Source organism: Phyllostomus hastatus, unplaced genomic scaffold (assembly GCF_019186645.2).
Source record: "Phyllostomus hastatus isolate PE091 unplaced genomic scaffold, TTU_PhHast_1.1 phas_contig_471, whole genome shotgun sequence".
NCBI lineage: Eukaryota > Metazoa > Chordata > Mammalia > Chiroptera > Phyllostomidae > Phyllostomus > Phyllostomus hastatus.
In genome coordinates, this window is record NW_025333887.1 from 246,916 (window position 1) to 274,874 (window position 27,959).

A 27,959-nucleotide genomic window follows, 5' to 3' on the forward strand; every position below is an offset into this window, starting at 1 on the left:
CCGCTCTCTTTCCTGTGGCCCCTCACTCCTCTATTGGTGAATGGGCCATGGTGTGGGGTACACTGAAGGGAGAGACTCAGACCCCGACAATGTTGTCATCATTGAGACATTACATGAGAGGGGCCTTGGTGCCTTTGTAAGATTCCCCTAATCCCTCCCAGCACCCCCTGGGCCTACAGGACCTTTGTGGTATCCTCTCAGACTTTGCTGGAAATACTTCTGGATTTGCATACCAGTTCCTCTGTCAGAACTAGCCTTTCAGGACCTGGCATGGCTCTCTTTGTATTACAGATGGTAGCCAGGCCCTTGGTGACTTTCAGGTCTTGCTATCATCACTGTTGGGATTAGTAAGGATGCTGGAGCAGCTCCGGGAAGCCTTGCATTGCCTCTCCCTGGGCTGCAGCTTCTGAGGTGTCCTCTGGGGTGGCATTGCTAGCCACTCTGTCCTCTTCTTTGGCGCATTTGGCAGCAGGTGTACCTCTGTGGTCAGCCTAGAAAGGTGGCATGAACACTTTAGCCTGCTAGTTCTTTTTGTTTGGGTCACACAAGGCCAGTTAGACTCAACTCCCATCTTTAGTCTGCACACATCTCTGCTCCCCCTCGGCACCCTTGCCCAAGGCCAAAGCCTTTTCTGAGTGCTCAAAGGAGCCTGTGCCCAGGTTCCCTGTATGGTGACAGTCCTCATCAGCTTTCTCCTCGTTGAATTGGCTTTAACCTCCAGCCAAACTGGGTCCTACAAGGTTCATGGAGGCCTACTTTGTCAGCAATCAGAGACCCCCTGGGTAGCTCACATATTTCTGGTCCCCCATTTGGGTCCTGGCCATCCACACTCTTTTATTGGTCATAGAGAAGTGGACTTCCTTCCCTAATAGTCCTCCTGGCCCCTGACCTTAACCCAATGAGTCCTCCCAAGCCTGTCTTTCCAAGGGCTTCAACCTGTTTCCAAAAACCAGATCGTCTCCCCACCAAGACTCACAATGGAGCCTGTCCCCAACACAACACATGTGTGTTCTGGTAGTCGCCTTCTCTAGTCACCCCTGTGCTGCAGCGTCCCAAGACCTCCTTAATTACCTGTTTAGGCCTTGGCTGCTTCGGTGGCTTAGAGCTGGCTTTTGGGAATGGAATCTGGCAGGATGGGCAGCCTGGTACCATGGACAGAGCTGGGGAGGCTTGGGGGAGGATTGGGACTGGGCACCCTTATTCTGTCCATATGTTCTCTGGCTATGAAGTCCTAGAGGACAGGGACCCACTACCTGCTAGAGTCCAGATGTATGTTATCTGCCCTTTGCGGGCTGGAGGCACGTCCCACAGGCCAGCCAAGGAGTTTCTCGGTTCCCCACACCCTGCCACTTCAGAGCCCACAAGCTAGACCACGCTCATCAAGGCAAGCTCAGGACCTCACTGCCCATCAATTGTTCACAGGCTAAAGCAGAAGGGGTGTGGGCCAGAGTGGGCTGGACCATGAGGGAGGGGAGGGGGCAGCTGGCTCCAGCTCCTGCTGCAATGCAGCGCTCTCTGCCACAGCTGCAGTAATTGGATAATTAGTGTCATTATGCTTCCTGCCCATCGCTTTTCGCTCTCCTGCTCTCTTCAGCTCTCCTTTTCTAGCTCTCTCGCCTTCTCTGGCAGGAAACAAATGACTGCCCCCCCCAAGGGTAGAGTCATGACCCCCCTTAATGACACTTCAAGGCAGCAGCTAAAAAGGGACTTCCAACTTCCCCCTGGGACCCAGGAGCACCCAGTGTTGTGAGGGCCACTGTGTGCGAGTATGTACTTCCCTCCAGAAGCATCCTGGGGAGCCAGCTGCTTCTGCAGTGCCTAGCCCTCTCCAGGAGGGATTCAGAGTCAGGGTAAGATTGAGGATGGCCCCAGCAACAAGGAAGCATCTGAGAGGCTTATGGGATCAGTGTCTGTCCAAGCAGAATGTTCTGGTCCCACTGATGGAGCCTGGTCCTGACCTATGAATTCTGGGGTCCAGATGAACTCAGAGAGAGCTCAGGGCTTCAAGACAGGCAGAGGGAGGGTAGGCATAGCAGCCGGACTGACTCAACAAGAAACATTCCTCTCTCTCATTTTCTGGGAGAAGAAACCCTCCAGGGAAATAGGGACCTTCCTATGTTATGTACATGTCGTGACCCCATTGCCTATAATTCCAAGCTCTGAGGTTTACAGGGATAAATTTGCTGTCTAGTCACTTTGTTGAACTCTAATTGTCTTTAATCATGTGTTTGCTGCTTTTCTGGAGTTTTCTGGGCAGTCACTTGGCAGGGGAACAATGTAAAATTCTCTGGAGCTAGACCACCTGAGTTGACCTCTGTTCCTTGCTTGGCTGTGTGACCTTGAGTGAGCTCTTTAACGTCTCTGTGCCTCAGCAGCTTCAGCTCTGAAGTGGAGATCATCAGTGTTCCTACCTTACAGGCTTACTGCACAGAGGGAATGTGTCATTCCTCCAAAGCCTGAAGAAGAGTGCCCCACACAGTCCAGGTGCACAGCAATACCTATGACCATATTGTCATTCTGTCTCTCTCTAGTACTTTCATGGTTCTGTCTCCTCCTGCTTTGGCTAGAACTTCCAGGACCATGGCAACTGGCACAGGTAAGAGGAAGCCAAGCTACAAATTATCACATGTGCCAGGGAGCCTATGGAAGTATGGAGGTTTGGTAGGTTGTGGAGACTTCATAGAGACCTACTGGCTCTCTTAGAACCAGAACTAGCTTTGGCCACTAAGGAAAAGCAAGTATAGTACCCAGTGATTGAGGCTGGGTTCCTCCCTACATGCCTGAACTACCTAGGTGATTCACTTGCCCTCCTTAACAGTGACCCAGCTTAATAAGAGAGAAGTTGATTTCATTCATATGCAAAGGTCTAGGCAACCTAGGGCTGGTATGCAGCTACTTGGCCATCAGCAGCCCAGGCTCCTTTGCTAGTGCTGCCATCCTCAACATGCAGCGTGCCAGGTGGAGTAAGATATCTGCTTCTGCTCCTATCTTCACATCAGCATTTCAGCTGGCAGGAAGGAGGAGAGGGGCAGGAGAAATCACATTTTTCCCTTTAAAGACACAACCCTGCCCTGGCTGGTGTGGCTCAGTGGATTGAGCACTGGCCAGCAAACCGAAGGGTTACCGGTTCAATTCCCAGTCAGGAAACATGCCTGGGTTGCAGGCCTGGTCCCTGACTAGGGGTGTGTTATAGGCAACCAGTCAATGTATCTCTCACACATCACGTTTCTCTCCTTCTCTTTCTCCCTCTCTTCCCCTCTCTAAAGATAACTAAATACGATCTTTAAAAAAATACACAACCCTGAAGTTAACCTTATCCCTTATTTTTCCCCATGTGCTGAGAACCCCTAATGCTGTCCATGCGTAAGGTGTGTCTCTGTTCCTTTTGCTCAAATCTCATGAGCCAGGACATAGTCATATGGTCATATGTAACTGCACCAGAGTTGGGGGAATATAGTCATCAGCTGGATGACAAGACACCTAGCTAAAAATTAAAATACTGTTCGAGAACAGGGGAATAAAAATCAGGGAATATCTAGCAAGTTTATGCCACAACCTCCTAGGGGTTCCTTAGTGCCTCCTAAAGCCATTTGATATTAACAGAACCTGTGATCTGGAGACCAGGCCTTCCCCAAGTGTTCTGGCCAACCCTTCTGGTCCCTTCTGAGGATGGGATGAGGTCAGCACCTCTGAGGAAATGTATACAAACAATAAGAGAGGGGATAGGTGGGGAGAACACAGGGCCACACTTCTTCCAAGTAGGGGGGAAGAGCACCAGCAATGGCCACCAGCAAGCCCAGCTTCTCAACTCATCTGCTTCTCTGACACCTAATAGGTGACCAACCAACTGAGGTAGGATAAAGGTGGTGCCAAAGGTCAGAGGCTAAAGGGTGAAGGTAGAGCACCTATGGAAGGGACTGCTTAGGTTTTCATTCCAGGTAAGGGATGCTCCTGAAAGTGAAAATCCACATGGGTGGAATCATTGGTTGACTGGTCGTCAAGGCAGTGGGACTCCTGCTGTCACTGTGCTGCCCGAGGCACCGTGGGAAGTACTCTGGGCAGAGAACAAAAGGGCTGGGGGGGGGGCTGTTTGTTTTCTTAGTTGAAGCAAAATACACATACCATAGAATTTGTCATCTTAATCATTTTTAAATGTACAGTTCAGCGGCATCAGTGCACTCACATTGTTGTACAACCATCACCATCATCCATCTTCAGAACTTTTCATCTTCCCAAACTGAAACTCTGTCTATACCCATTAAACACTAACCCCTGTCCCTCTTCCCCAGCCTCTGGCAAACACTTTTCTATTTTCTGCCCCTGTGGATTTGCCTGCTCTAAGGACCTCGTATAAGTGGTATCACATATTTATCCTTTCGTGACTCGCTTATTTCACTTAAGGTAATGTCCTCAAGGTTCACCCATTTTGTAGCTTGTGTGAGAATTTCCTTCTTTTGAAGACTGAATATTATTCTATTGTATGAATAGACCATATTTTGTTCATCTATTCCTCTGTTGGTGGATACTTGGGTTGCTTCCACCTTTGGCTACTGTGAATAATGCTGCTATGAACATGAGCATGCAAATCTTTTAGAGATCTTGTGTCCAATTCTTTTGGATACATACCCCAATGTGAGATCGCTGGATTCTGTGGTAATTTGTATGTTTAATTTTTCGAGGAACCACCACATCATTTTCTATAGTGGCTGCAACACTTCACATTTTCTGTTGGCACTTGCCTTAACTGGATGATTCTGGGCCTTCCATGGAGTTTCTGAAGGCAACCTGGCTGGGCTTCAGGATCCCCTGGGGGGCTTCAAAGAGTCCCTGTGCCACCCCCCTTCTGACTTTGAGGCTCTGGCTGGTACCAAGCATTTTTAAAGTCCCCCTCCAGGTCTGGCATTTGCCACTCCAGATTAAAGTGCTGAGCTACTGGTTCTTAGGGGTGCTGTAGAGGTTTACCAACTTGGGTCTCTGCCATCTCCAGGTATCTAGACCTGTTGGTTTTTTCCGGGTTCCAGAATTCTCTTTGGCTGGACTCTAATTAGCCTGGACTCCGTGCATCTGTCATTCTGCTGGCCTGAGACAGTCTTTTGAGTCTGGACCTGACACTGAATAGGAAGCATCCTTTGGCCTTGCTGGTAGCCCCCAGCAGGTCCCTGAGGTGGCCTTGGTACCCTGGTGGCAGTATAACAGGCCCTCTCCTAGGGACAGCCCCACAAGGTTGAAGGTTCAGTTGGGAGGGTATGTTCATGAGTTTAGAGAGAAGGTGCCATGGCAGTGCTTGACTCTTTCCTTCTGTTATTGTTTTCATCCAAAACTGTTCCCTGGGAGAGCCACTTGACATGTGCACAGACTGTACCAGGAACAAGGGGGAGGAAGAACAGAGGGGGAGCTGTCCCTTTAAATCTGTTTTCTCTGTTTTATTTCCTTTTCTTTTCCCATACTCCTCCCTCCACTAGCACAAGTGGCAGGGCTGTGGAAGGCTCAGGAGCTGCAGTGACGGTGCCTCTGAAATATTAATGAGGCTGTTCTCTGCCTCCGCTCCCGCTCCCTCCCACCCTCCCTGGCTAAATGCAGGCCTTGTCCTTAGAGCCCTCTTCTCCTACTGGGTGGTCACCAAGGTGTGTCAAACATAGAGGAGGGGGCAGGGGGCCTGGCAGGAGATCTAGATCCTATCCCAGGAAGGGGCTTTGTGGGAAGTCAAGGTTAAAGAGGCACCTTGAACCACTGTTTCACCTGCCTGGATCAAATCAGTCCCAGAAGAGAGCAGGGCAAATGGGGTCCCCCGAGGGCCCCTGCACCTGCTCTCTTGCCTGCTCTCCACATGCTGCTAGTGGGTTTGACCAAGCCCCACTGGTGTCTGCAGTTGTTCGGGAGGCCCAAGCTGGACTGTGGGGCCTCCTGATCTTGCTTTTGTGAAGTCTGGCCTGGGTTTCAGGTGCCCGGAGGTAGAGAGAGAGGAGGGGACTGTTATTTCAAGGAATCCCCACAATGAGTCACGTTGCTGAGCCATGGGTTCTTCTGGAAGTTGAGACCCTGATCAGTGGATCTGTGGGGAGATGCCAGAGGGCAGTGTGCCTCAAGAAGGGAGGCAGTGGAGTGCATGTGCCTGTGGCGGGGGGGGGGGGGTGCTCAGCCCTGCATCTCTTGCCCTGACCCTGTCTCAGACTGCCTCAGACTTAGCTGTGCTGGATTATGCTTCCTTCTTGTCCCAGGATGTGATTTCTTGGGCCTGTGGAAGCCCCCAGGTGGTAGAACCCAGCCCTTTCCCTCAGGCATATTTCCATAAAACTTGCACAGTGACTTAGGAGCAACACCAGGAACTGCGACTGCTTGGTTTGTAGCTGGTGCTTCCAGCTGGGCTTCATCCACCCTGGGGAGGCAGTAAATGCTCCACTATCAATGTGGGGATAGATGCTCCACTCAGACCCCAGCAACTACAGACTTGGAGGTGGTGGACAGGGACTATTATGAGACCATATTTCCACAATTTAGGACAGGGTATATTCTAATGTGTTGCACCTCTCACTTGGACAGCAGTGGGATTTCATCTTCCATTCCTTCTCCTGCCTGTAAAGGTGAGGCTGGGCAGATCCACATGGAGCTGAGGAACCAGAAAGGTCCTGTCTCCTGGCAGCCATGAGGCATCGTGACTGTCCTCAGGAACATGGCCAGGAGATCTGATCACTGGATCTCCCTCAGCCCTCACAGGGTGTTTTTGAGAGTGCAATGAGGAAATCATCTGGAGTGAAGGTCCCAAGAGAGGGGACCCTGGGAACAGGGGTGCCCCCACCTCTTTCAGAAAGCTCCAGGCCTGGGGGTGTTCAGAGAGGTGAAGTTGGGGATCCAGGCAGACTAAGTCAGAGGTGCTGGGAGAGCACCCAAAGGCTGAACAGAGGTAGCCAGAAAGGGCCAGGGATGGGGAGAGGATTCTTGTGTTTCTCATTACATGGTCATGCACCACTGGGCCTAGGGGCAGGAGAAAGGTCCAAAAGGCAGTTGGGGGACAGACCTAAACTTAAGCTATCTTTTGCAGTGCTCCAGCAACCCCCTGAGGTAGCAGCCTGTTAAAAATGACAGTGCAAGGGTGAGGCGGGCAAGGGAACCTCCGCAGGTCTCTGTTCTCGCCAGCCCACCATGCTGGCCAGTTTGTGCAAGGGTGGAGCAAATGCCAGAAGGTCCCAGTCCCTTTCTGTGGACGTTTTCAATTCAATTAAGCCAATTAAAGTCTGAAAGATGAAAGAGTACAGAAATGGTACATTCCCTGCCCTTTTGGTGCCTATAAAACGTTCTAGGCAACCAGCCCAGTCCGGAACATCTCTGTCGGGCCTGCAGAACTGATATGCCCGGTCACTTCTGTTCTTGGCCATTTCAGTGGCGGTTGCTGTCCTTATTCAGACCAAGGAAGGCCATCACCCAGACTTACAGAGAACCCAGGAAAACAAGAGTCTATGCCTCTGCAGCAGCCAACAGTCGATGATAGACCTTGATATAACTGATGGCTCCTCTCTGCCCTGTGGCCTGTGGCATTAATCAAGATGAGAAAGGTTAGCACAAGCAGTCTTTGACTTGACAGGCCCCCAGAGCTGGAGCAGGACCCCTGAGAATGCTGAGAGTAGCCTGCTGGGGTTCATGGACATTCCTGTGCTTTATCCCCGCCCCTCACCCTTGTGCTCTCTGGGACAGTGCCCCCACTCCCAAGGCTTGCAGCTCCTCCTTTGCCAGACAGGCCCCTACTCACTCACTTCTCCAGGCCTTTGTCCTCACCTAGGGCTGATCAAACAATGGACTTCCCACCAACTCAATAACCACTTGTCTCAAAGAGCTTACAACCCCAAGAGCAGGAAAGACATGCTCACAGGTTGTTGCAATGTTGAGCAGAGCAAAATAGGACCAGTCGTGGGATTCTAGACTCAGTAGCAATCATTTTTGGTAGATATTTTCTCGAGCACGTTCAACTTGAATTGCCCCTCAAATTTGTTGGAAGGCATTAGGTAGAGATAGAACAGAAGGTGTGCAGGGTAGGGCACCTGCGGAGTACTCAGAGCTGGCAAACCTGTTTGTCATGGCGGGGGAGCAGTGCCGTGGGCAGACAAGCCAGGGGTGTGGCTGAGCAGACCAGAGCAGGAGAGGAGCTGGAAGGTCCTTTGAAGGAATATGGCCTTTTGCTTAATGGGGGGGGCGTTGAGGGTATTGAAACACGGCGCGTGGTTTTCTGGAGGCCAGTGCAGCTTGGAGGCAGAGAGAGTGACAACGTCTGAACCAGGAAAGGTTCCAAGCAGGGTCGTAACAAGCCACCCAACTGGAAGGAGACCTATTAGTTGGTAGATGGGATGTGGGATCTGCTTGGTCAGGGATGAGAAAGAAGGAGCAGGCCATGGGTGGAGGCAGGGTGCCAGGGGATACTGAAGTGTGGAGGGACACAGGGCCAGCCAAGAAGCCATAGCGAGGGGCCAAAATACTTTATGCCCTAGCAGAAGGTGAAGCTTCACTTCCCCACCTAGTCCCCTTATCATGAGTCACCACAGGCCCAGTCAGCCACAGTAATGACGCTCACCAGTTAGGAGCTGCCCAAGGACCCTGTGTGGCTCTGTCTGGGCTGCTATTGCTTAATCGAGGGCAGGGCAGCACTGGGGGCCAGGGGCAGGGAGTTCGAGAGGGAGGACAGAGCTGGCCTTGGGTGAACCCTGGAGGGCCAGAGAGTAGGGACACTGTATTGCTGGCATGCAGGGTACCCTGCTTGATGGAATAGGCATTTCTGTCAGGCCACTGGGATGAGCCCACCTAACTATGCACCATTCACTCTGTCACTCCTGAAACCCACCAGTGCCCTGTGGCAGGAGCTGGCACCTTCCAACCAAGCCTTAACCAAGTGGGTGTAGAGGCTGAAAAGATAAGAGGTTCCAAATGAAGAAACTCGTCCTCTGCTTCCCTTTTAGAAAGAGCCCCTATGGAGTCCCTAGGTGGCTCAGTGAGGGTGACACAGGTACACAGCTAACCCCTGGTGCCCTGGCCGCATGTGGAAAGTCTCAGAATGCAGGCCAGTGGCCTGCCTGCCAAGGGCATCAGAACCTGGAGTGAGTGCCCGCCATTCTCTTCAGCCAGTACTGCCAGGGCTGGCATGGCCTGGGGACTCTGCTCAGGACAATTGACTCACGTTTATGCTGGATGCCCCTGCCACTTGGCCCCAGCACTCACAGAACCAATTGTTTGGTCCTCTCCCAGCAGCCCTGCCTGGCTGGGGCCTGGAAGACAGCTGAGCCCAGGAAGTCGACGCACAAGGGAGTTTGTGGGCCTGATGCTGGCTGAAGCCAATGTCGGCACAGATAAATCAGACCCTGCCCCTCTCCTCCATCAGCCTAAACAAAGGTCCTAAGTAGGGGAAGGAAGCTGGCAGGGACACAGGCATAGGTGGAGATGCCAGGTGAAACTGTGTGGGGAGGACCAAGGAGTGCAGGTGACAACTGAAAGCTCCCATCACTGTCTCCAGCAGTTCCATGGTCCAGTGAGGCCTGTGGCCAGAGGCAAGAGACCTGGGTGTCCTTGTGGCTCTGCCACCTCAAATGGCCAAGTCTCGGTTTCCTGCCCTGGTGAATGGCAGAGTGACTCCTCCTGTGCCCCAGTTGGGTGGGTGGGGTGCATTCATATAGCACCCCAAAAGGAGCCCAACTTGCCTCATATATCACTTTGCTGCCCCACGCATCCCTGAGCTCAGGGCTCATCCACATTGCCTCCACCCTCACCCAGTCAGGCAGAATGACTGACTGAAGTCCCCTCCCCCTCCCCGCTTCTGCCCCTCCAGTCTGTCCTCACCCAGGTGGTGGCCCATATCACTCATGGCTCCAAGGGATCTGTAGTTCCTCCCCCCGCTGACCTGTCCATTATCTGCCTTATTCCTACTGTCAAAACACTGTTTGCTCCAAAAGAATGGCTCGCTCCACACCTTGAATTCTGGTCATTTCTTAAATATGTCTCTTCCGAGGGCCTTCCCTGACCTCTGTCCCCAACATAAACTTCGACCCCCATCACTCTGATGTCACTTTCTCACCGGCAGGACCTGCTATGTACCCATATCCCAGCCAGATGGAGACTGTGGGAATGCATTCAGTTCTGTCCACTGCCCTGTTAGCCTGTCCACCACTCTGTCCCCAGCACGGGCATATAGTAGATGTTCAGTAGAGATTTGTCAGGTGACAGACTGGAAGGATGGGCAACGGGCAGTTTCGTGACTGTGGGAGAAGACAGCACATTTGTGGGTCTGCTACTTGGTTCCCACATCTGGTAATGAAGGCAGCTCTGTGTGGAAGGTGTCTAGGGAGTGAAGACTGAGATGCCCAAACTTTTAAAACACGGATAGTCATTTTCTGAGGCACCTTTCTGCTTCCCAAACCTTGTCAGCAAGGACTGCTCTAGGTACACATGCTTTTTCTTGACAGGTGGGGCTAGCATCCGGATGACCTGAGGCCCCCACCATTTTCCAAGCCCCTGAGAGCTGTGGTGCATTTCTACACCCAGCATTCGCTCTGAGTGACAGGAGGGGCAATCCTGAGAGTAGCAAGCCATAGGGCTTTGGGCTATTGTGCATTCAAGGGCGGTTCTAGATCAGAAAACTGGATTGGTGGCCAAGTTCTGCCTCCAAGAGGATTATTCTGAGCCAGGAGCGTCCTCAGAGGTGAGGGATCAGGCCCAACTAAGCCACGTTGCCAGGAGGCCTCTGCTGGTGTGAAGGCCAAGGCCATTTGCACTGAGACTACTTCAGTCCTGGGAGCTTAGCACATGGCCTTGGGGGATGCTTCCACTCATGCGCAGGCAGGCTGCAGGCTGGGAAGGAGATGTAAGGAAAGACCAGCAGGAGAAGCTAGAGGCCTGGGACACATAGGCCCCACAGGCTCAGCAAACCCCTGTGGTCCAAACCGCCAGACCCTGTGAAGGCTGAGGACGAAGCAGCTGAAGCTCCAGCAGTTTCTTGGGCAGGTGTGGGCAGTGGCAGTACAGTATGGGGACAGTAAGAGGGACCACGGCTTCGTGGTACACTGCAGAGGAGAGAAGGTGGTGTGACCCAGGAGTCAGCTGGCTGCTTTCAGTGTGTGTTGGGGTAGGAAAGTGGTTGGCACTGTGCTGCAGGGTAGGACGACAGAGAAGTAGCCAGTGATCTATGGCTGCTTCCCAATTTCTCTTGTGTGCCCTCTCTTTCACCCCTCCTCTTTCACTCCCTTTATCCCCTCCTTCCCCCTTCCCTCTCTCCTTCCTTCCCCCTTTTTTCCCCTGCCTTCCCTCCCTCTCCCTCTTTCTCTCTCCCTTCCTGCTTCCTCTGGGGTCCCTCCCTTCTTTGCTTCCACTTCCCAGGTACCCACAGGATAGCAGAGACACCTTGACCTGGCACCCAGCTTGCCCTGTCCATGGCTTGGCCTGCTCCTTGAACCCCTGTGCATCACCCTGTGCAAACCGTGAACTGTGAACAGCAGAGGCTGTGCTGGAAGATCACCTCGCCGCCCAGGATTTATAGCATGCAGGCCTCACAGGGCAAGTCTTAATCAGGCAAGAACTAGAATGATGGATTGGATGATTTGCTGGAGGAGGGGCATAGCCATGAGAGGACCATGACACGGCTAACCCACCCATGCCAGGACAAGGCCATCACTAATCAGTCCTGCCCTCCCAGCTTGGGTGCTCATGGTGGGCATGACTGAGAGCTGGCCTGGCAGGTGAGCCTGTCAGGGCAACAGGGGCAGCACAAGCCCAGCTTGAGGGATGAATTTTGTACTTAGTGAACCATGACTTGGACTGAGCGCAGACTGGCAGAGAACATTCTAGAAGAATGGACCTTGGTTTTGTTTCAACTGTACCCCTGGCTTCATCTCACCCCTGTCTTCCCAGGTATCCACACTTGGCCACTTCCCTGCTGCCACCACCTCTGCTGCACCTCCCCCAGGCACTGGGACCTCAGGTGGCCACCTGCCCCTGAGGCTGCACCTGTGAGAAGGCCCAGCATCCTCTCCTCCCAGTGCAACAGGCAGGATGGGCGACATGGCCAACAGTTCTATCGAGTTCCACCCCAAGCCCCAGCAGCGGGAGGCCCCCCATGCAGGAGGCTTTGGGTGCACACTGGCTGAACTGCGCTCCCTCATGGAGCTCCGAGGGGCCGAAGCACTGCAGAAGGTCCAAGAAGCTTATGGGGATGTCAGCGGGCTCTGTAGGAGGCTGAAGACCTCGCCCACAGAGGGTAAGTCTGCTAGCAGAGACCCAGCACAACCACGTGTTCAAAGGGGACTCTGGGTCATGTGCCACCCAACACTCCTCCCGGCCATCTAGGGACATCCTGAAGATATTCCCTACCCGAAGCAGGCCCAGTCAAGGGCTGGGTGGTGCCACTGCAGCAGCTTTTGAGAAGTACTCTTACTCTGACCATGCCCTCTCCGGGCAGCCATTTCCTCCTGAGCGGGAGATTGTCTGCATGGGGTGGGAGGGTCACCCTCTAGGCAACCCGCAGTCTTCAAAGAGCTTTGGCCAGACCCCTGTGCCTGCACCTTCATAATCAGCAGCTCCCTGGATTCATCTGTTCTTTGGAATAATAGAGATTGAGTGACAGAAAAGGGGAAGAGAGGAAACAGCACCACGTCAGCCCATGCAGGCCAGATGGCCCTTTTCTGTATGTTTGGGGTGCCCCGTGCACTCAGCCTTGTGTCCAGTTAAGAGGAAGGAGTGTAGAGTATGGACCCTCTGAGGGCTTGGGTTATAGGAGGCCTCTCCCTGGCAAGGGAGGGGATGACTTCCAGACAGTGGGGCCTGAGGGGGTGGTGCCCAGAGTGCCAAGCGGAGGTCGCACTTGTGGCAGTCTATCCCAAAGAGGTGCAAGCATGAAGCGGTATGGATCTGAGCAAATCTGCTGCAGGGAGTCTCTATGGAGCCTGGGAGCATCCTTTAGAAGGTTCTAGGAGTGGAGACCTGACTGCCACCTTGGTTCCCTGCCTCTGCCCTGTGGTCCTTTCCCCCTGATCTGGAGGCAATCTTCCACCCTGCCCTGTACCAGCCTTCCCCAGTCCTGCCTGCTGGGTCTGCTGGGAAGCCAGGACCACCAGGAGCCAGGCTTGGCTCCAGATTCCAAGAGCTGGAGTGTTCTCTGTCCCAGCTGGCACCTCCCTGTCAAGGCTGCTGGGGCTGTCCCAGCCCAGTGCCAGGCCTGTTCTGGGCCAGCACTGATTGATCTCATCAGCTCTGCTCCCAGCCATCACATCTTCATCTACCCAGGGCCCTGGCCATCGCCCTTGTCTCCTGCTCCCTGGTCCCATCTGTCTGCGGGTGGCTCATGGGCTGGAACAGGGAGTGCAAATGGCCCACCTGGGAGGAAGTGGGTCCAAGGGCCAGGTGAGTGTGCCCACCTGACCAGGTTAGGAACTCCAAGGTAGGTGACCTTCCCTGGACATCCTGAGTCTCTCTCGGTTTGCACTGTCAAGGGGCTCAGCCCGGCACAGTGTGTCATGGGGGCAGATGGTCTGGCTCAGGGCCAGAGGATCTCTCTCCTTCCCTCCTCCTTGCCCTCCCTCATGATCTGGGGCCATTTAGCCACAAGAGCTCTGGCCTCCCCCAGATAAAAGGAAGCAGATGGGCTTCAGCTGGCAGCTCTTTCCTCTGCCTGTCAGGCTTTGTTAAATATTTAAAATGTCAAGGCCCCTGGGAACCTGCCTGATTCTGCCACAGCAGCTCTGGAGCACACCCGCTGCCTGTGGAGGGGCTGGCATGGAGAAAGGCAGGTGCCCAGGTTGGTGGCCCAGCCCCAATAGAAGGAACTGACCAGGCCTGGCCTGCGTCCCAAAGGATGAATGGTGTGAGGACCACCCCTCGCCTCTTTGGCTCTGGGAGCCCTCAAGGTCTGGGCACCAGGAGTGGTTGACTCTGGCCCTCCAGCAAGTGTGGGATCCTCACACACCTGCCAACCTAGTCCTAGACCTCTCACCCAGACCCCCACCCACTCCTGCCCAGACATAGTGGACTTAGCTTGTGCAAGGGGTTGGCTTAGCTATGCCCCCAGGCACTACACCAACCCCTTAGGGCACACTGCTGGGCAGACTGGGAGTGCTGGCAGAGTCGTGCTTTGGGGAGGGTAGGGAGGTGCATGGTATACTGGAGAGGAGACTTTTAGCAATCCAGGAGGATTCCAGAAGCCAAGGAACCCAGATCTTAGGCTGAGCTCAGTGGTAGGCCTGCTTGGGGGCCCTGGGTCCCGGCCCTTCCTCTGTCTGGCCTCCACCAGCAGTCACGGAAAGGAGGGGGTGGATTAGCCTGGAGCCGCACGACGTGGTCTTAATCCAATTCCAATGGCATCTGGCCTCTGCTCTGGGCAGGATGCCCATCTGTGTCTATGCCAACCAGTGGCCCCTGTCCCCACACCCTGAATGTGGGCCGCCCTTGGGGGCCTGCTAGGCCAGGGCATGCTTGGAACCAGAGGGGCTGTAGCTGCCTTCCACCCTGTGAGTACTTCAGTGGCGGCAGATGTCAGGACCCCTGAGCCTACAGGAAGGTCAAGGCCTCCAGCTGGTCTAGGGCAAGAGAGAGGGAAGCATTACAGCAGCATCGAGGGCAAACCAAGGCCAAAGGACAGGCTGGAGGAGGGAGGAAGGGAGAGAGGGAGGGAGAGAGGAGGGAGGGAGGGAAGAAAGGAGGGAAGGAGCTCCAGGGGACAAGGCCCCCTGAGGGCACAACTTCCAGTGGGGACAAGCTGGGTATGTGGGGCAGGGCAGGCAGGGTGCAGATTCATGTGGTGCCATAGACCATAAACTCGGGATGGGGGAGTTGTTCTCATGGGCTCCAGATCAGTGTCCTTTCCTGGGGCAGGAGCAGGGTGAGACCCTGGGTGTCTGGGAGACCCAGGATTCAGTTCAAATGCCTTCTTAGTCCTGACCACACCTTTTATATCTCTTGTAGCTCAAGGACGCAAGCCCCAGTCAGGAGTGGGGTACAGGCCCTCAGCTGGGTCCCTAGCCCTTAGGATCTAAGGACCTGAGCTTCTCCTAAACACCAAACTGGGAAGTTGCAGACTCCAGAAACTTGAGCCACAGCTGGCCCCTCATGATGAGGCCAGGGGGAGAAGGGCAGGGACAGCTGCAGCTCTGCTGGGTGGGGAGGACAGCATGTGGTCATTGCCTAGCTCAGGAGATGTGCCAACTCTGTGCTGGCTGTGGGCTTTTGCTCTTATCAGTCCTTCTACCTCCAAGAGGCCCCACCATGCTCCTCCCCAGAAGCTTTCTTTCTCTGCCCAGTGCACACCCACTCTCCTTCCTCCTGACTCCTTCAACACCACACTTATCACTTTCTTGTTCTCAAGTCCTGTGGGGCCTGGTCTTGTATGCCTTTCCAAGCTGGCTGGGAGTACCCTGTGGGCTGACTCGAGCCTTCCGGTAGACCCCTGTCCCTGAGAGAGACCATGGGAGTGGCAGCTAACTCAGGGCTGGGAACTGCAAGTTGCCATTAGTCCACCAGGTGTCAGTGTGAGACTGGGCACTGGGGGAAGAGAAGAGGAAAAGCCTGGGGAACTAGGGCAGCACTGGGCGGGGGCGTGGGAAGCTTGGTAGACAGATGACCCTGGAAGGAAGCAGAATCCTGAGGGCTGAGGGTGGGGCAGGGGACTGCATCATCCCATCTGCCTGCCTCTGGGGAAGGTGGCCAAGTCAGAATCTAGCCTTCGGAGGCAGTGGCCTGGACGCCAGTCCCACACAGCCTTTGCTACTTTCAGGCATGGGCCTGAGGACACTCATGCTCTAGGGGCAGAGACCCAGAGGCCTCCGCACAGGCCTGGGTAGGAAGTGGGTTGTCCCAGGAAGAGAAGTAAGGTTCTAGCTTCCAAATGCCAGACTAGCCACTTTGTAGCCATGCACAGCCCCTGTGTTGACCAGACCCACCCTCCCTCCCAGCCCCCAAACAGCAGCTTATTCAGGATGTGAGGGGCCTCCCAAGGTTTTAGAACTATGTGGTCAGGCCCCTTTCAGCTTCTCATCCCCATGTCACAGTGCCTCATCTGCTCAGGCCACAGGGTCTTCCCCACTGGAACAAGTTTCCCCAGCCTTCACCCTCCTTGTCCTCTGCCTGATGGCCTGAAGACACTGTGGCACGAGTGTGACCTATTGGCAATCTCATTAGACTTACAGATGTTCAGTAGCCACCGAGCATGCAGCTACCAGGGGGCCAATGGGCAGAGCAAGGAGCTCATGTCCTGTCCTGTTCTTCATTGTGACCCCCTGCTCTGGATGCAGAGTGGCACTGCAGTAGGGTCTGCAAAAGGCATCAGGAAGGAGGCAGCTGTCTCTGGAGGGCAGGCCATAAGACTCATGCTCTAGAGGCAGAAGGCTGGCAGTAGTCTCTATACAACTCGCCTGCATCATGGGCGCCAGGCCCTTGCTCAATAGCATGAACAAGACTGACAAGATCCCTTTGGAGTGACCCACCATAGTCCCTAGACCCCCCCCCCAAGTGTATCAGGAGGGTAGTCCAGCCCTTCCTCATGCTAGGAGCTCTGAGGTATGTAGTGGTTACATGCCCCAGCTATCCAGGCAGCTGGAGGGGCCACGTAGGCATTCCCAGATACATGCCCCCAGAGTTTGCCAGGCCAGTGCAGTTTCCACCTACTGGTGCTTTCAGTGTAGAAGGAGATGCAGAATTGCTCAGGAGAAGCGGAAGAAGGAGCAAGGCCACATGGGGCCCGGTTGCCTTTCCTGTCATGTCTGTCCCTCTGCTCTCTATTGCAGGCCTGGCTGACAATGCCAGTGACTTGGAGAAGCGCAGGCAGATCTATGGGCAGAACTTCATCCCACCCAAGCAGCCCAAGACCTTCCTGCAGCTGGTGTGGGAGGCCCTACAAGACGTAACCCTCATCATTCTGGAGGTGGCTGCCATCGTCTCCCTGGGTCTGTCGTTCTACGCACCACCAGGCGAGGAGAGTGAAGGTGAGGGGTAGGACCCAGAGGGCTGGTGAGGGAGGCATGGCAGGAAGGTGCAGGACAAGGGCAGCAGCACAGTTGGGCTGGCAGGAGGGGAGGAATGGAACCTAAAATGAGGGAGGGTCAGAGGATGTCCTTGCTCCAGTGTCAGGAAGGAGCTGGCTGGAGTGACTCCTCTGCCACCTTTGTACTCCTCTCTGTCCTTGGGCACAGCATGCGGGAATGTGTCAGCTGGGGCAGAAGATGAAGGAGAGGCCGAGGCTGGCTGGATCGAGGGAGCAGCCATCTTGCTGTCTGTCATCTGTGTGGTATTGGTCACGGCCTTCAATGACTGGAGCAAGGAGAAGCAGTTCCGAGGCCTGCAGAGCCGTATAGAGCAAGAACAGAAGTTCACAGTCATCCGGAATGGGCAGCTCCTCCAGGTCCCCGTGGCTGCACTGGTGGTAGGGGACATCGCCCAGGTCAAGTATGGTGAGTGTGACCATCATGGCTCACTCTGCAAAGGAAGCTCAGCTCCCATTTTGGCGGTAGTGTGGGACAGAGGAGACCCCACACACACACACCCAGTGCAGGCCTTCTCACCAGGAGCATGTGTGCCCTCACCCTGTGGGAAGCTGGAGGTGGGGGTTCATGAGCAGGGGGTCCCAGGAACACAAGCTATCCACATGGCCTGTCAAAGCCTTCCCCAATACTGCAGGACACTTCTGTTGCCCCCACTCTCTGGGAGCTGGAACACAGGCCTAGTGATTGGTGGGTCTCCCCAGAAAGGAGGAGGCTGAAGGAAGAGGGCCCTGTATCCAATGGGACCTCCCCCCGAGTGAGGCACGAGGCCACGGGGAGGAAGGCCACCTGGACCCATAGTCTGTGGTTCTGGCTGCCTGGCTGGCCTTAGGAGACCTGCTGCCTGCCGATGGCGTGCTCATCCAGGGCAACGACCTCAAAATCGATGAGAGCTCCCTGACAGGAGAATCAGACCACGTGCGCAAATCAGCCGACAAAGACCCCATGCTGCTCTCAGGTGAGGCCTCAGGGCACTGACCCAGCCCTTGGGGAAGCTGGGAGTTGGCTGGCTGCCACCCCATTGGAGCAGCCCAGCACTGAGGAGCCTTGGAAGGCATTTGGCCCAACAACCCCTTCAACCAGCACCACTCTGCCCCACCCCAGTATCCCTTCTGATTAGGGAGTCTGAAGACTTCACCCTCCTCGAGGCCAGAGCAGCCTGTGGGAGGCATGGTGGTGGTGCTCCAGCCTCAGGGAAAGACATGAGCCTCTCCAACCCCAGAGACCCCTGATGTCCTCAAGGAAGTCCTTAGAGGTAGGAGCTGGCTCTGGGTCAACACAGTGCCATGCTCCAATCCAGACCCTCACAAAGAGCCAGGGGGGATAGTGTTCCCTTTCCAGAATGTTCTATCTTAGCCTAGTGTTTATCCCAGTGGTAAATGCAGTGTACAAGACAGAGAGGCTGGAAGCTCCAGCTGGGCCTTACGAATGGCTCACCCAGTGCCTCTGGGAAAGCAGCTGCTCCAAGCCAAGAATGAGGCTTTGGTCTAGGCTTAGGGTCAATGTCACCTCCAGGGACCTCCAGACACTGAGTCCCTGCTTCTGGGATTCCTGGAATCAAACCTATAGGTGCTGAGCATGCCTCCCACCTGGTGGTGCAAATCTCTGTCTCGGTCTCTCTGTGTTGATTATGACAGGCACTCATGTCATGGAAGGTTCTGGAAGAATGGTGGTGACAGCTGTGGGTGTGAACTCCCAGACAGGCATCATCTTTACCTTGCTTGGAGCAGGTGGAGAGGAGGAGGAGAAGAAGGATAAGAAAGGTAAGGCCACAGAGACCCCCAGTTCCCAGTGTTAATGAGAGGTTAGCCCCTCTTCTACATAACTCGCTCTTTCTTCTCTGCCTGCTGGCGGACACTCGCTGGCCCAGTCCTTGGCTCTAACTTTGGTTCTCACTATGGGAGAGATAGCCCTCGGGGGTGGGAGGCCATACCCTCTCTTCTTATTCCTTTTGGAGACCCCTCTTTTGGGGTCTTTGCCCCAGAGCCAGTAGGTCAGGGGTCCCCCAAATTTCTGTGTAAGAGCAGCTTCGCTCAGATGGCTATTCCCCAAAGGCTTTGGGATTTACGTGCCAGGTTTGGGTGAGTACCCTGCCTTGGTAGGAATGGGGTCAGAATGACAGGGGCTTGGGAGAATGCCACACACCCTCAGAGGTGCTCAACCACCATGGTAAAGTGTTAGGGTCCCAGGCTGATGTTGCGGCCAGGATGTGCAGATCATGCAGCCAAAGGTGGAGGGCCCCCAAGCAGAAGTGAGGGCAGAACCCCCGAAGGATGTCCAGGGCTGGAGGAAGCTGGAATGGACAGGGATCCTCTTCCCAAGAGAAAGCAGTGTCCAGAAACAAATGTCTTCCAAGAACCCAGCTCTATAGCTACCCAGACCTTCCCGCTGCTTCCTCTTGCCTCTGCTCTGAGACCCAGACATGGCCAGTGTCCCCTCCAGTCCTCACAACAAGGCTTACAAAGCTACAGAACTGCCCTCAGCATCCACCATCTTGTCCTGGCCCCTCCAGTCAGGACTCCATTCTCTTCTGTGAAGCAGGTCTGTACCTGCTCATGACTCACTGTGCTCTGGCCTGGGTCTCCTGTCCTATAGTTGAACCAGGTGGAAAACAGAGTTTTCTAGGTGTGTGTCTCACCTCTGAGAGAATATACTAGGACCTATTAGAAGTGTAAACAAACTGTACATGCACAAGGAGAACATGTGCTAGAAGCCTGCAACCAGTGCCCCAGAGGCAGTGAGATGCTGGGGCTGCTGAACAGGGCAGGGGACAGAAGAGTGCCAGTCACTGGCCCTATCTCAGTTAGTCAATGCCACTGGACCAGAAGAGCAGGCAGGATCAGTCTGTCCAGCCCCAGCAACACAAGGACAGGTCAGCATGAGGTAGGATGTGCTAGCGTCCCCAGCCCTTGACCTCCCTGCTCCTGGAGGTAGCAACGGAGGAGGTAGATGAGAGCTGCTACCTAGAAGCTACCATGGGCCCTGTCTCCTGGCACCTTCCAGCTTCTAGCTGGCCAGGCCCACCCCTCACAGCCGCTGGTTGACCTTCTTCCACCTTTACCATATCTAGCCCCTTCTCCCTGCAGGGCTCAGCCCAGTGTTTCTCTATAGTGAGTGCCCTGGGCTCCATAAGCAGGCAAGTGGATGGGTAGGCAGGCCCTGGGCCTCATCTGGGCTGGGCTGGAGTCCCCATGCCTCTCTCCAGGGAAGCCCAGCTCATTTTGCCTGGTGGTACTTCACCAACACCCTGGTAGCTAGTTGGTGGGGCACCATTTCCACACTCCTTCTTAGGCCCCTCCACTTTGACCTTGACAAAACCCCTCCCCCCCAAGGTCCCTCCCCCCTTGCCCTTCTCCAGCACCCCAGGCTGGGCTACTTAGGAGTCAGAGGGGACACCTCCAACAGCTTGCTTTCTGGAGGAGGGGAATGCTGAAGGGACCCTGGAGGGGGAAGAGAGTTGGCCAGGTTCAGGGGAGTGAGCAGCAGCATCCACGAGCCCTGAGGTTTTACCCAAGGACTGGGCCACTGTGGAAATAGGAAGGTGGCCATTCCCAGTGCTTGTCCCTGGCTTTCACTGTATCCTAACTTGGGCTATCTCCCCAACACTCCCTTCCTGCCTGCTTCCCCCTCCCACCTGTGGCTTACCTTTTGGTCTTGATTCCTAGCCACCCTTCTCCTCGGGGTGCCCTCCTTCCCCTCTGCCTCCCCTCCTTTGGCTCCTGTCCCTCTCAGGCTGGGCACAATCTTCCTCTTCCTGTAGTGCTCATCCCAACCCTTCCTCCTTCCTCCACAGGCCTCCCCGGGCCCGGGCCACAGCCTGGGTCCTCTGGGTCCATTCTTCTTCTGGGCCTCCACAGCTCCAGGGCTTCCAGCAACACACCCTCATTGCGCTGTATTGTCCCCGTGCATCTGCAAGTGTCTCCCCTCCCCCCAGAAGTCTTCTCCATCTCTGAACCCCCACTGGACCTCCTCAGAGGATCTAGGCAGAGAAGATCCAACCCACACTCCACCTTTCCCCACAAAGGGTCTTTCACTTCTCCCTAGGGCCCCCACAGCAGACCCTACTGCCTGGGAGCCACCTGGCACCCAGTGTTCATTGATCCCCAGTGACATGAGCTATTGGGTGGTGGCTGACAGTCATCCCATAAGCCCCTCCTGCCCCAGATTGGGTTATCTCTGGATCCTGCCAGCTCACATGTGGCCTCCAGGAAGAACTGGTGTACAGAGCTGGGCCCCAAAAACAGCACCAGCATCCCTGCCATAGCCCCCTTGCCTGTCAGGTTTCCTGGGCCCTTCCAGAGTTGCAGCCTTTGGAAACCAGAGGCGTGACTAGCACTGCTTCCTTTGGCCTTGGGAAACTGTCACTGCACAGGCCCTGACACCCAGGTGCAGGCTTTGTGGTTGCAGAACACGTTCTGGGAGCTCTTGCATTTGTGTAACAGTTGTTGGCTGCAGGGACTATGGAGGAGGCTAGCTGAGTCCTTTCTATCAGGTGTACCCACCCCCTAAACCCCCCACCTAAGTCCACCTGGGACCCAGCTCATCCCATGCCTCTGCCGCTCCCTCCAGTGATAGGTGCTCAGCACCCAGTCCAGTGTCCTGAGCCTGGCAAATTCCTAAAGTCTCCTTTGTCCCTCAAAAAGTACACATAGAGCTTACTACAAGCCAAGATGCAGAGAAAGCTGACCTCTAGGCCAGCAGGAATTAGGAACCATCTAGCTAAGCTCCTTGTACTGGTCTTAGGAGGAACACATGTCTTGACTGGGGGGGCCCTACTCAAAGTGGCAGAGCTGGGATAAGATACCTGGCAGCCCTCACTCCCCATGGTGATGACCTTTTCGGAAACCTACTGCCCTCCACACATAACCCAGGATTCATCGAGGGCTGGCTTCGGGAGTTCACTGGAGGGCTGGGGTCAAGGACCAATGGGGTCTTACTTAGGAAGCCCAAATGCTCACAGCAACCATGTGCTACGTGCTGGAAGGTGGCGAGAGGGCATCAACGTGAGCCTGGAGAAAATAGGGCCCTCCTCCCCTCTCTCCTGCCTTTCGGCTGTGATCGCCATTGGACTGTCTGTGCCCTGCTGTCCTTTGTGTGTGCATGCGCCAGGGTCATGTGGTTGTTCTCAAGTCTTTGTGTCTGTCGTTCCTTTTCCATTATAGGCAAGCAGCAAGATGGAGCGATGGAGAGTAGCCAGACCAAAGGTAATGCCTGCCCTGCACTCAGGATGGGGTGGTAGACAGAGGGCACAACTCAGGGCGGGGGGCTGCCCACCTCAGTCCCAGGAGCAGCATGTAGAGACCAGATGAGACAGGTAGGGTGGCCCCTCCGAAACCCTGCCAGGAGTGTGCAAAGATCACCTTTGTGACTTGCCCATGGCATAACCAGGCCTGTGGGTTTCCCAGTTCAGCTGCCTTTCTTTTGGACAGACATCCAAGGGCCGAGGCCTACTCTCCTCTCGGCCTCAATGCCTGGTGAGAGCTGAGCCTGGGTGGCTGGGATGAAGGCCTATCAGCGGTCATTCGTAGGCACTGGGGATCCAAAGGTGGATAAAGCACCATCTCAGCCCTCAGAAAATGTACAGTCCAGATAGATGGACTCAGGGGCAGCCCTCAAGTGCAGCATGGGACCTAGGGACCAAGACAGGGTCAGAGAAGCAAACAAGAATGCAGAGCATAGCTTGGCTTGGAAGGGCATTTGTGACAGAGTGACAGCCCGATGGCTAGGGTCCTGGGCTGGGGCAGAGAGTGACAGTCATGATAGTCAGTGGTGCACAAGGCTATAGCAGTCCAGCTAGGTGGGGCCTTGAGTGTTGCTGAGGCTGTGACCCGAGGCCCCTGGGAAGAAGCCATCAATGAGTGGTCTCAGACAGTCAAGGAAGAAGGGATGGCTGAGAAGACTGGAAGCAAGACAAAGCAGCAGACAGTGAGGCAGCAGGGGGTGTGCAGAGATGGTGTCAAGAGCACTAAGAGCCCCATGGGTAGGGACAAGAGCAATGAGGCAGAAAGATGAGTGGCAGGTTTGGGTGTCCCCTCTGGGTAAGGGATGCACAAAATCACCTGAGGCAGTACAGTTGGAGACCCTCACAGCATGTGTGAAGTGACAGGGGTGATAGAGGCAGAGTATGGGACACACCACCAACATCAACACCACCACATCAGGGGCAGCATGAGGAGCACAGGGCCACTGGGAAAGTCATGACGAGGCTGTCTGTTCAAGAGAGGCAGGAAGGTAGCTGCAGGAGAGTAGTTCGATGAAGAGAGAGAGAGATGCAAGTCTTGCCCAGGGCAGCCCGTTTGGGCAACAGCCTCCAGCAACCAGGGAGCAAGCTGAGAACACTCGTGATGATCTGGGTCCTTGATGGAAGTCGAAGCGCTGGCAGGAAGAGACCGCCTGAGCAAGGAGCAGGAGAGGAGAGTGCAAGGGCTCCTGGGCCTCCCTGAGGGGAGCGAATAGGTGGTTTAGACACAGGTGGGCCAATGAATCAGTCAGCTCAGGGTTCTAGAATGTTCCTTGAGCCCAGGCCTCTGCTCTCAGGTATTGAGACTTGGGGCATTACAGCACTGGCTGCCCTATCTGTGTGCCCAAGTTACTTGTGCTTGTGTCTGTCCTTCCTTCCCCTGTGAAGCCTCAAGAGAACCATCTCCATCCCACTCAGGAGGGCCTGGGCTGCCAAGGACAGAGGAGAAAGAGGAGAAAGCACCAGACAGTGTCACACTCAGAAATCAGAGAAACCCCCTGAACCCCATGTCCTCTTGTATGATGTGGCATGTCTTTCCCTACGAAAGCCCCTTGTAGCTGTCACCCCAGTAGCCAGGCCCTAATCTTGGCTGTGGGTTCCTCTGTGTGCAGCTAAGAAGCAGGATGGGGCAGTTGCCATGGAAATGCAGCCCCTGAAGAGTGCAGAGGGCGGGGAGATGGAGGAGCGGGAAAAGAAGAAAGCCAACGTGCCCAAGAAGGAGAAGTCGGTCCTGCAGGGCAAGCTCACCAAACTGGCTGTGCAGATCGGGAAAGCAGGTGGGGATTGCAGAGGGGTGGCCCAGGGCCCCTGTCGGGCAAGGAGGACACCAGGTTTCCTGGACATGAGGCCAGGCTGTGGAGAGCAAGTGGGAAACGGGTGTGGAAGGTGGTGTGGACCAGACAGCAAGGGACCAGGCCAGGGGGGTGATTGCCGTCAGGGCCTTGTCCAGCCCCCTTCTGGTGAGCATGGATTCTAAACCCATCCATCATAAGGCCTGAGACAGGAAGCACCTCCCTCAACTCAGTTCAAGCTGGCACCAGCTGCAGCATCCCTTAACTCTTCCCTTTTGCTCTCTCCCTTTCTCGCTCCTGCCGACCTCCATTCCTGCCCCCATCCTCTGTCACCTCTGCTGTGGCTGGGCAGGGCTAGTGATGTCTGCCATCACCGTCATTATCCTGGTCCTCTACTTTGTGATTGATACCTTCGTTGTGGAGGGCCGGGTGTGGCTGGCAGAGTGCACACCGGTCTATGTGCAGTACTTCGTGAAGTTCTTCATCATCGGTGTCACTGTGCTGGTTGTGGCTGTCCCGGAGGGCCTGCCTCTTGCTGTCACCATCTCCTTAGCTTACTCTGTCAAGGTAATAATATGAAACACAGTAGTAGGACTAAAAATCTGTGATACCAGGATACAAACCCAAAATCTAGGGTGTAGAGCCTGTAAGCATCTTGGATGTAGTGAGAACTGGAGAGTTTGGGATCCATGTCTCAGGGGCAGAGTGGGAGGCTAAGCTGGGACCCACTCAGCTTCCTGGGCACAGTGCCATGAGCAAGAAAGGCTGGCAGTGGGATAGACTTGGCATCTGCAGCATGAGACCAGGGGCACAGAGGGGCCAGGGAGTTGAGAAAACTGGTTCCACTTGCAGAGGTGGGGACGGGAGGACGGTATTCAGGAGAGGTCCCACTGGGAGACAGTGGGTGAAGTATAGCAGATATGTAGGGGGAGCTACAGGGCTAGCATGTGACTTAAGAGGTCACTGTATACAGGGGAGTGGTCCTAGGCTGTAGGGAGGCCCCAGGTTAGCTGTGGGTAGAGCAGCTGCCCAGAATCGGTCACTCAGCCTGTCTGCTCAGAGTACTTAGGCCTTCCAGGCTTGCTGCCTAGGTTTGACGATCACCCTGCAGCTACTCCAAGCTGTGCCTTTGAGTGCTGCTGTTAGGCCCTGGTCTGTTAGTGCTGCATGGAAAGATGGATAGGCAAAGCAGAATCATACACGACATCTGTCCTCTTTACAGAAAATGATGAAGGACAACAACCTGGTCAGACACCTGGATGCCTGTGAGACGATGGGCAATGCCACAGCCATCTGCTCAGACAAGACGGGCACACTCACCACCAACCGTATGACCGTGGTCCAGTCCTACCTCGGGGACACCCACTACAAAGAGATTCCGGCCCCCAGCGCCCTGACCCCCAAGATACTCGACCTCCTGGTCCACGCCATCTCCATCAACAGTGCCTACACCACCAAAATACTAGTAAGCCAAAAGTGGGGCTGGGACAAGAGAAGGGGCCTGGGGCTCACTATGCTCTCTTAAGAACTTTTGACCAGAACTACGATGATCTCTAGGGTACTGGTCACCCTTCCCTCATCTGTGGTCCCAATACTCCTACCCTGCCTGCTGGTTTCGAACGCCCCTTCCAAGTCCAGTGAATGGTGTGATACCTGCCCATCTGGTCCACGCTGGAGGCACTCTTTGGCTCTCTGCCACCACACCCTAAAGACGTGGTGACTATGGCCAGGCTGGGGTGTCAAGGGTAGTAAGGAGGGTGGACTTGGGCCTGGACCCATGCTGGTTTGCCTCACCTCACAGCCTCCAGAGAAGGAAGGTGCCCTCCCACGCCAAGTGGGCAACAAGACAGAATGCGCTCTGCTGGGCTTCATCCTGGACCTGAAGCGGGACTTCCAGCCTGTGCGGGAACAGATTCCAGAAGATAAGCTTTACAAAGTATACACCTTCAACTCAGTCCGCAAGTCCATGAGCACAGTCATCCGCATGCCCGATGGTGGTTTTCGCCTCTTCAGCAAGGGTGCTTCAGAGATCCTGCTGAAAAAGTAAGTGGGTCACAGGAACAAGCCTAGGGCTTGGGGTGCCTGAAGGATACAAGCATTCTGGTATTACTATCATGCTAAAATAGACATAACATATAATTGGCCATTTTCATCACTAAAGCATACAGCTCGATGGCATTAAATGAATTAACAATGTTGTACACATTACCACTACCCAGTTGCAAAATATTGTCATCACCCCCAAAGGAAACCCTGTGCTGTCGCTCCCATGCCCCTTCCAACCCTTGGCAACTACTAATCTTTCTGTCTCTGTGGATTTGCCAGTTTCCACATTTCATATAAATGGAATCATACAATGAATGGCCTTTTGTGTCTGGCTTCTTTCACTCAGAACAGTGTTTTCAAGGTTCAACCACATCATAGCATGGATCAGAGCTTTATTCCCTTTTATGGTTGAATAATATTCCATTGCATGGATAAGCTCCATTTGGCTTATCCACTCATCCACTGAGAGACACTTGGATGTTTCCACCTTTGCTACTGTGACTCGCGCTGCTATGAACATTGCTGTACACGTTTTTGTTTAAACACGTGTTTTCAGTTCTCTTGGGTATATTTTTAGAAGTAGAATTACTGGGTCATATGGTAATTCTGGGAATGACTCTTGGAGGAACCATCATAGTATTTTCCAGAGCAGCTGCACCATTTTACATTCCTACCAGCAATGCATGAGCATTCTTACTTCTCTCATGCTCATCAACTTGTGTTACCTCCTTCTTCTTTACCTTCCTCCTCCTCTTCTTCTTCTTGTTGTTATCATTACTATTCTTATTATAATTGCCATCCTAGTGGATGTGAAGGGAGACCTCATGGTGGTTTCTAATGGTATTTCCCTGATGACTGGTGATGTTGGTGCCTTTTCATAAGCTCCTTGGCCATTTGCACATCTTCGTTGGAGAAATGCCTATTTAGATCTTTGCCCATCTTTGATTTGAGTTGTCTTTTATTGTTGAGCTGTAAGAATTCTCTATGTATTCTGAATGCTAGATCTTTAACATGTATCTGATTTGTAAATATTTTCTTCCATGTTATGGACTATCTTTTCACTCTCTTGATAGATTTTTATTTCTTTTTACTCTTGATTTGTCCTGGGATGCACAAATGGTTTTCAATTGTAAAGTCAAGTTTATTTCTCTTTTCCTTTTGTAGCCTGTACAGGTTTTCTTTTACACATGATGAAAGTGTTGTAAAGGTGACTGGTGATGGTTGCACAGATCTGTGACTATACTAAAAGCCATTGAATTATACATTTTAAAAGGTGAATTGTGTGGTGTTTGAATTATATCTCAATAAAGCTGTTAGAAAAATTGAGTGGGGAGCACGCAGCTCTGCCTCCAACTGCCCCAAACCCTCTAAGCTTGATCAGCCTCCACATCTCCCTTTGGTCTTGGCCTCTCTCTTCCCCAGTATTGTAGCAGCCCCAGTGACGCTCCCCTGCCCACCTGGCAAATCGCTTACTCAGAGGCAGCTTCTAAGGTGCGACCTTATTATGCCTCTGAACCCATAACTAGCCTTCCAGGGACTTCAGGACAGAGTCCTCAGCAGGACATCTGGGGTTCCCAGCACCCATAGGACAACTAAGTGCAGCCCCCCCAGTTGTGTCCTGGCCTCTCCCGACCACTGCCCCACCCAGAATGTTCTCTCTGAAACTGCCCATGCACAACCTCCCATGTGTGGTTCAAAGACCACCTCCTCCCTAAAGCCATCTCTGCTACATCCCTGTGGGTGTGGCAGCTGGACTTGGGAAAGCATGGAAGAGGGCTGTGGTGAAACACTGGATTCCAGGCCCAGTGCTACTCTACTTGCTGTGCAAATGTGAACAAATTCCCCTCAGTTTTCCCTGTAACATGGAGATAAGAAGAATACTTACCT

At 54.1% G+C, this 27,959-nt stretch overlaps 1 protein-coding gene across 7 annotated transcripts in view; it reads left to right on the top strand.

Moving 5' to 3' along the window:
* The first annotated feature begins 11,887 nt into the window (after positions 1 to 11,887).
* The window catches only part of ATP2B3 (ATPase plasma membrane Ca2+ transporting 3), a 48,358-nt gene continuing 32,286 nt past the window's right edge, over positions 11,888 to 27,959 (top strand). For 6 of the 7 annotated variants that reach the window (XM_045845475.1, XM_045845478.1, XM_045845479.1 and 3 more), the window contains exons 1-10: positions 11,888 to 12,226; positions 16,743 to 16,940; positions 17,148 to 17,405; positions 17,827 to 17,952; positions 18,632 to 18,757; positions 22,157 to 22,198; positions 23,847 to 24,011; positions 24,379 to 24,593; positions 25,249 to 25,491; positions 25,828 to 26,069. In XM_045845475.1, coding sequence (XP_045701431.1) covers positions 12,022 to 12,226; positions 16,743 to 16,940; positions 17,148 to 17,405; positions 17,827 to 17,952; positions 18,632 to 18,757; positions 22,157 to 22,198; positions 23,847 to 24,011; positions 24,379 to 24,593; positions 25,249 to 25,491; positions 25,828 to 26,069 — 1,820 coding nt within the window. In that variant the 5' untranslated portion in view covers positions 11,888 to 12,021. The remainder of the gene's footprint in view (positions 12,227 to 16,742; positions 16,941 to 17,147; positions 17,406 to 17,826; positions 17,953 to 18,631; positions 18,758 to 22,156; positions 22,199 to 23,846; positions 24,012 to 24,378; positions 24,594 to 25,248; positions 25,492 to 25,827; positions 26,070 to 27,959) is intronic. The other variant, XM_045845480.1, reaches the window with a different exon arrangement.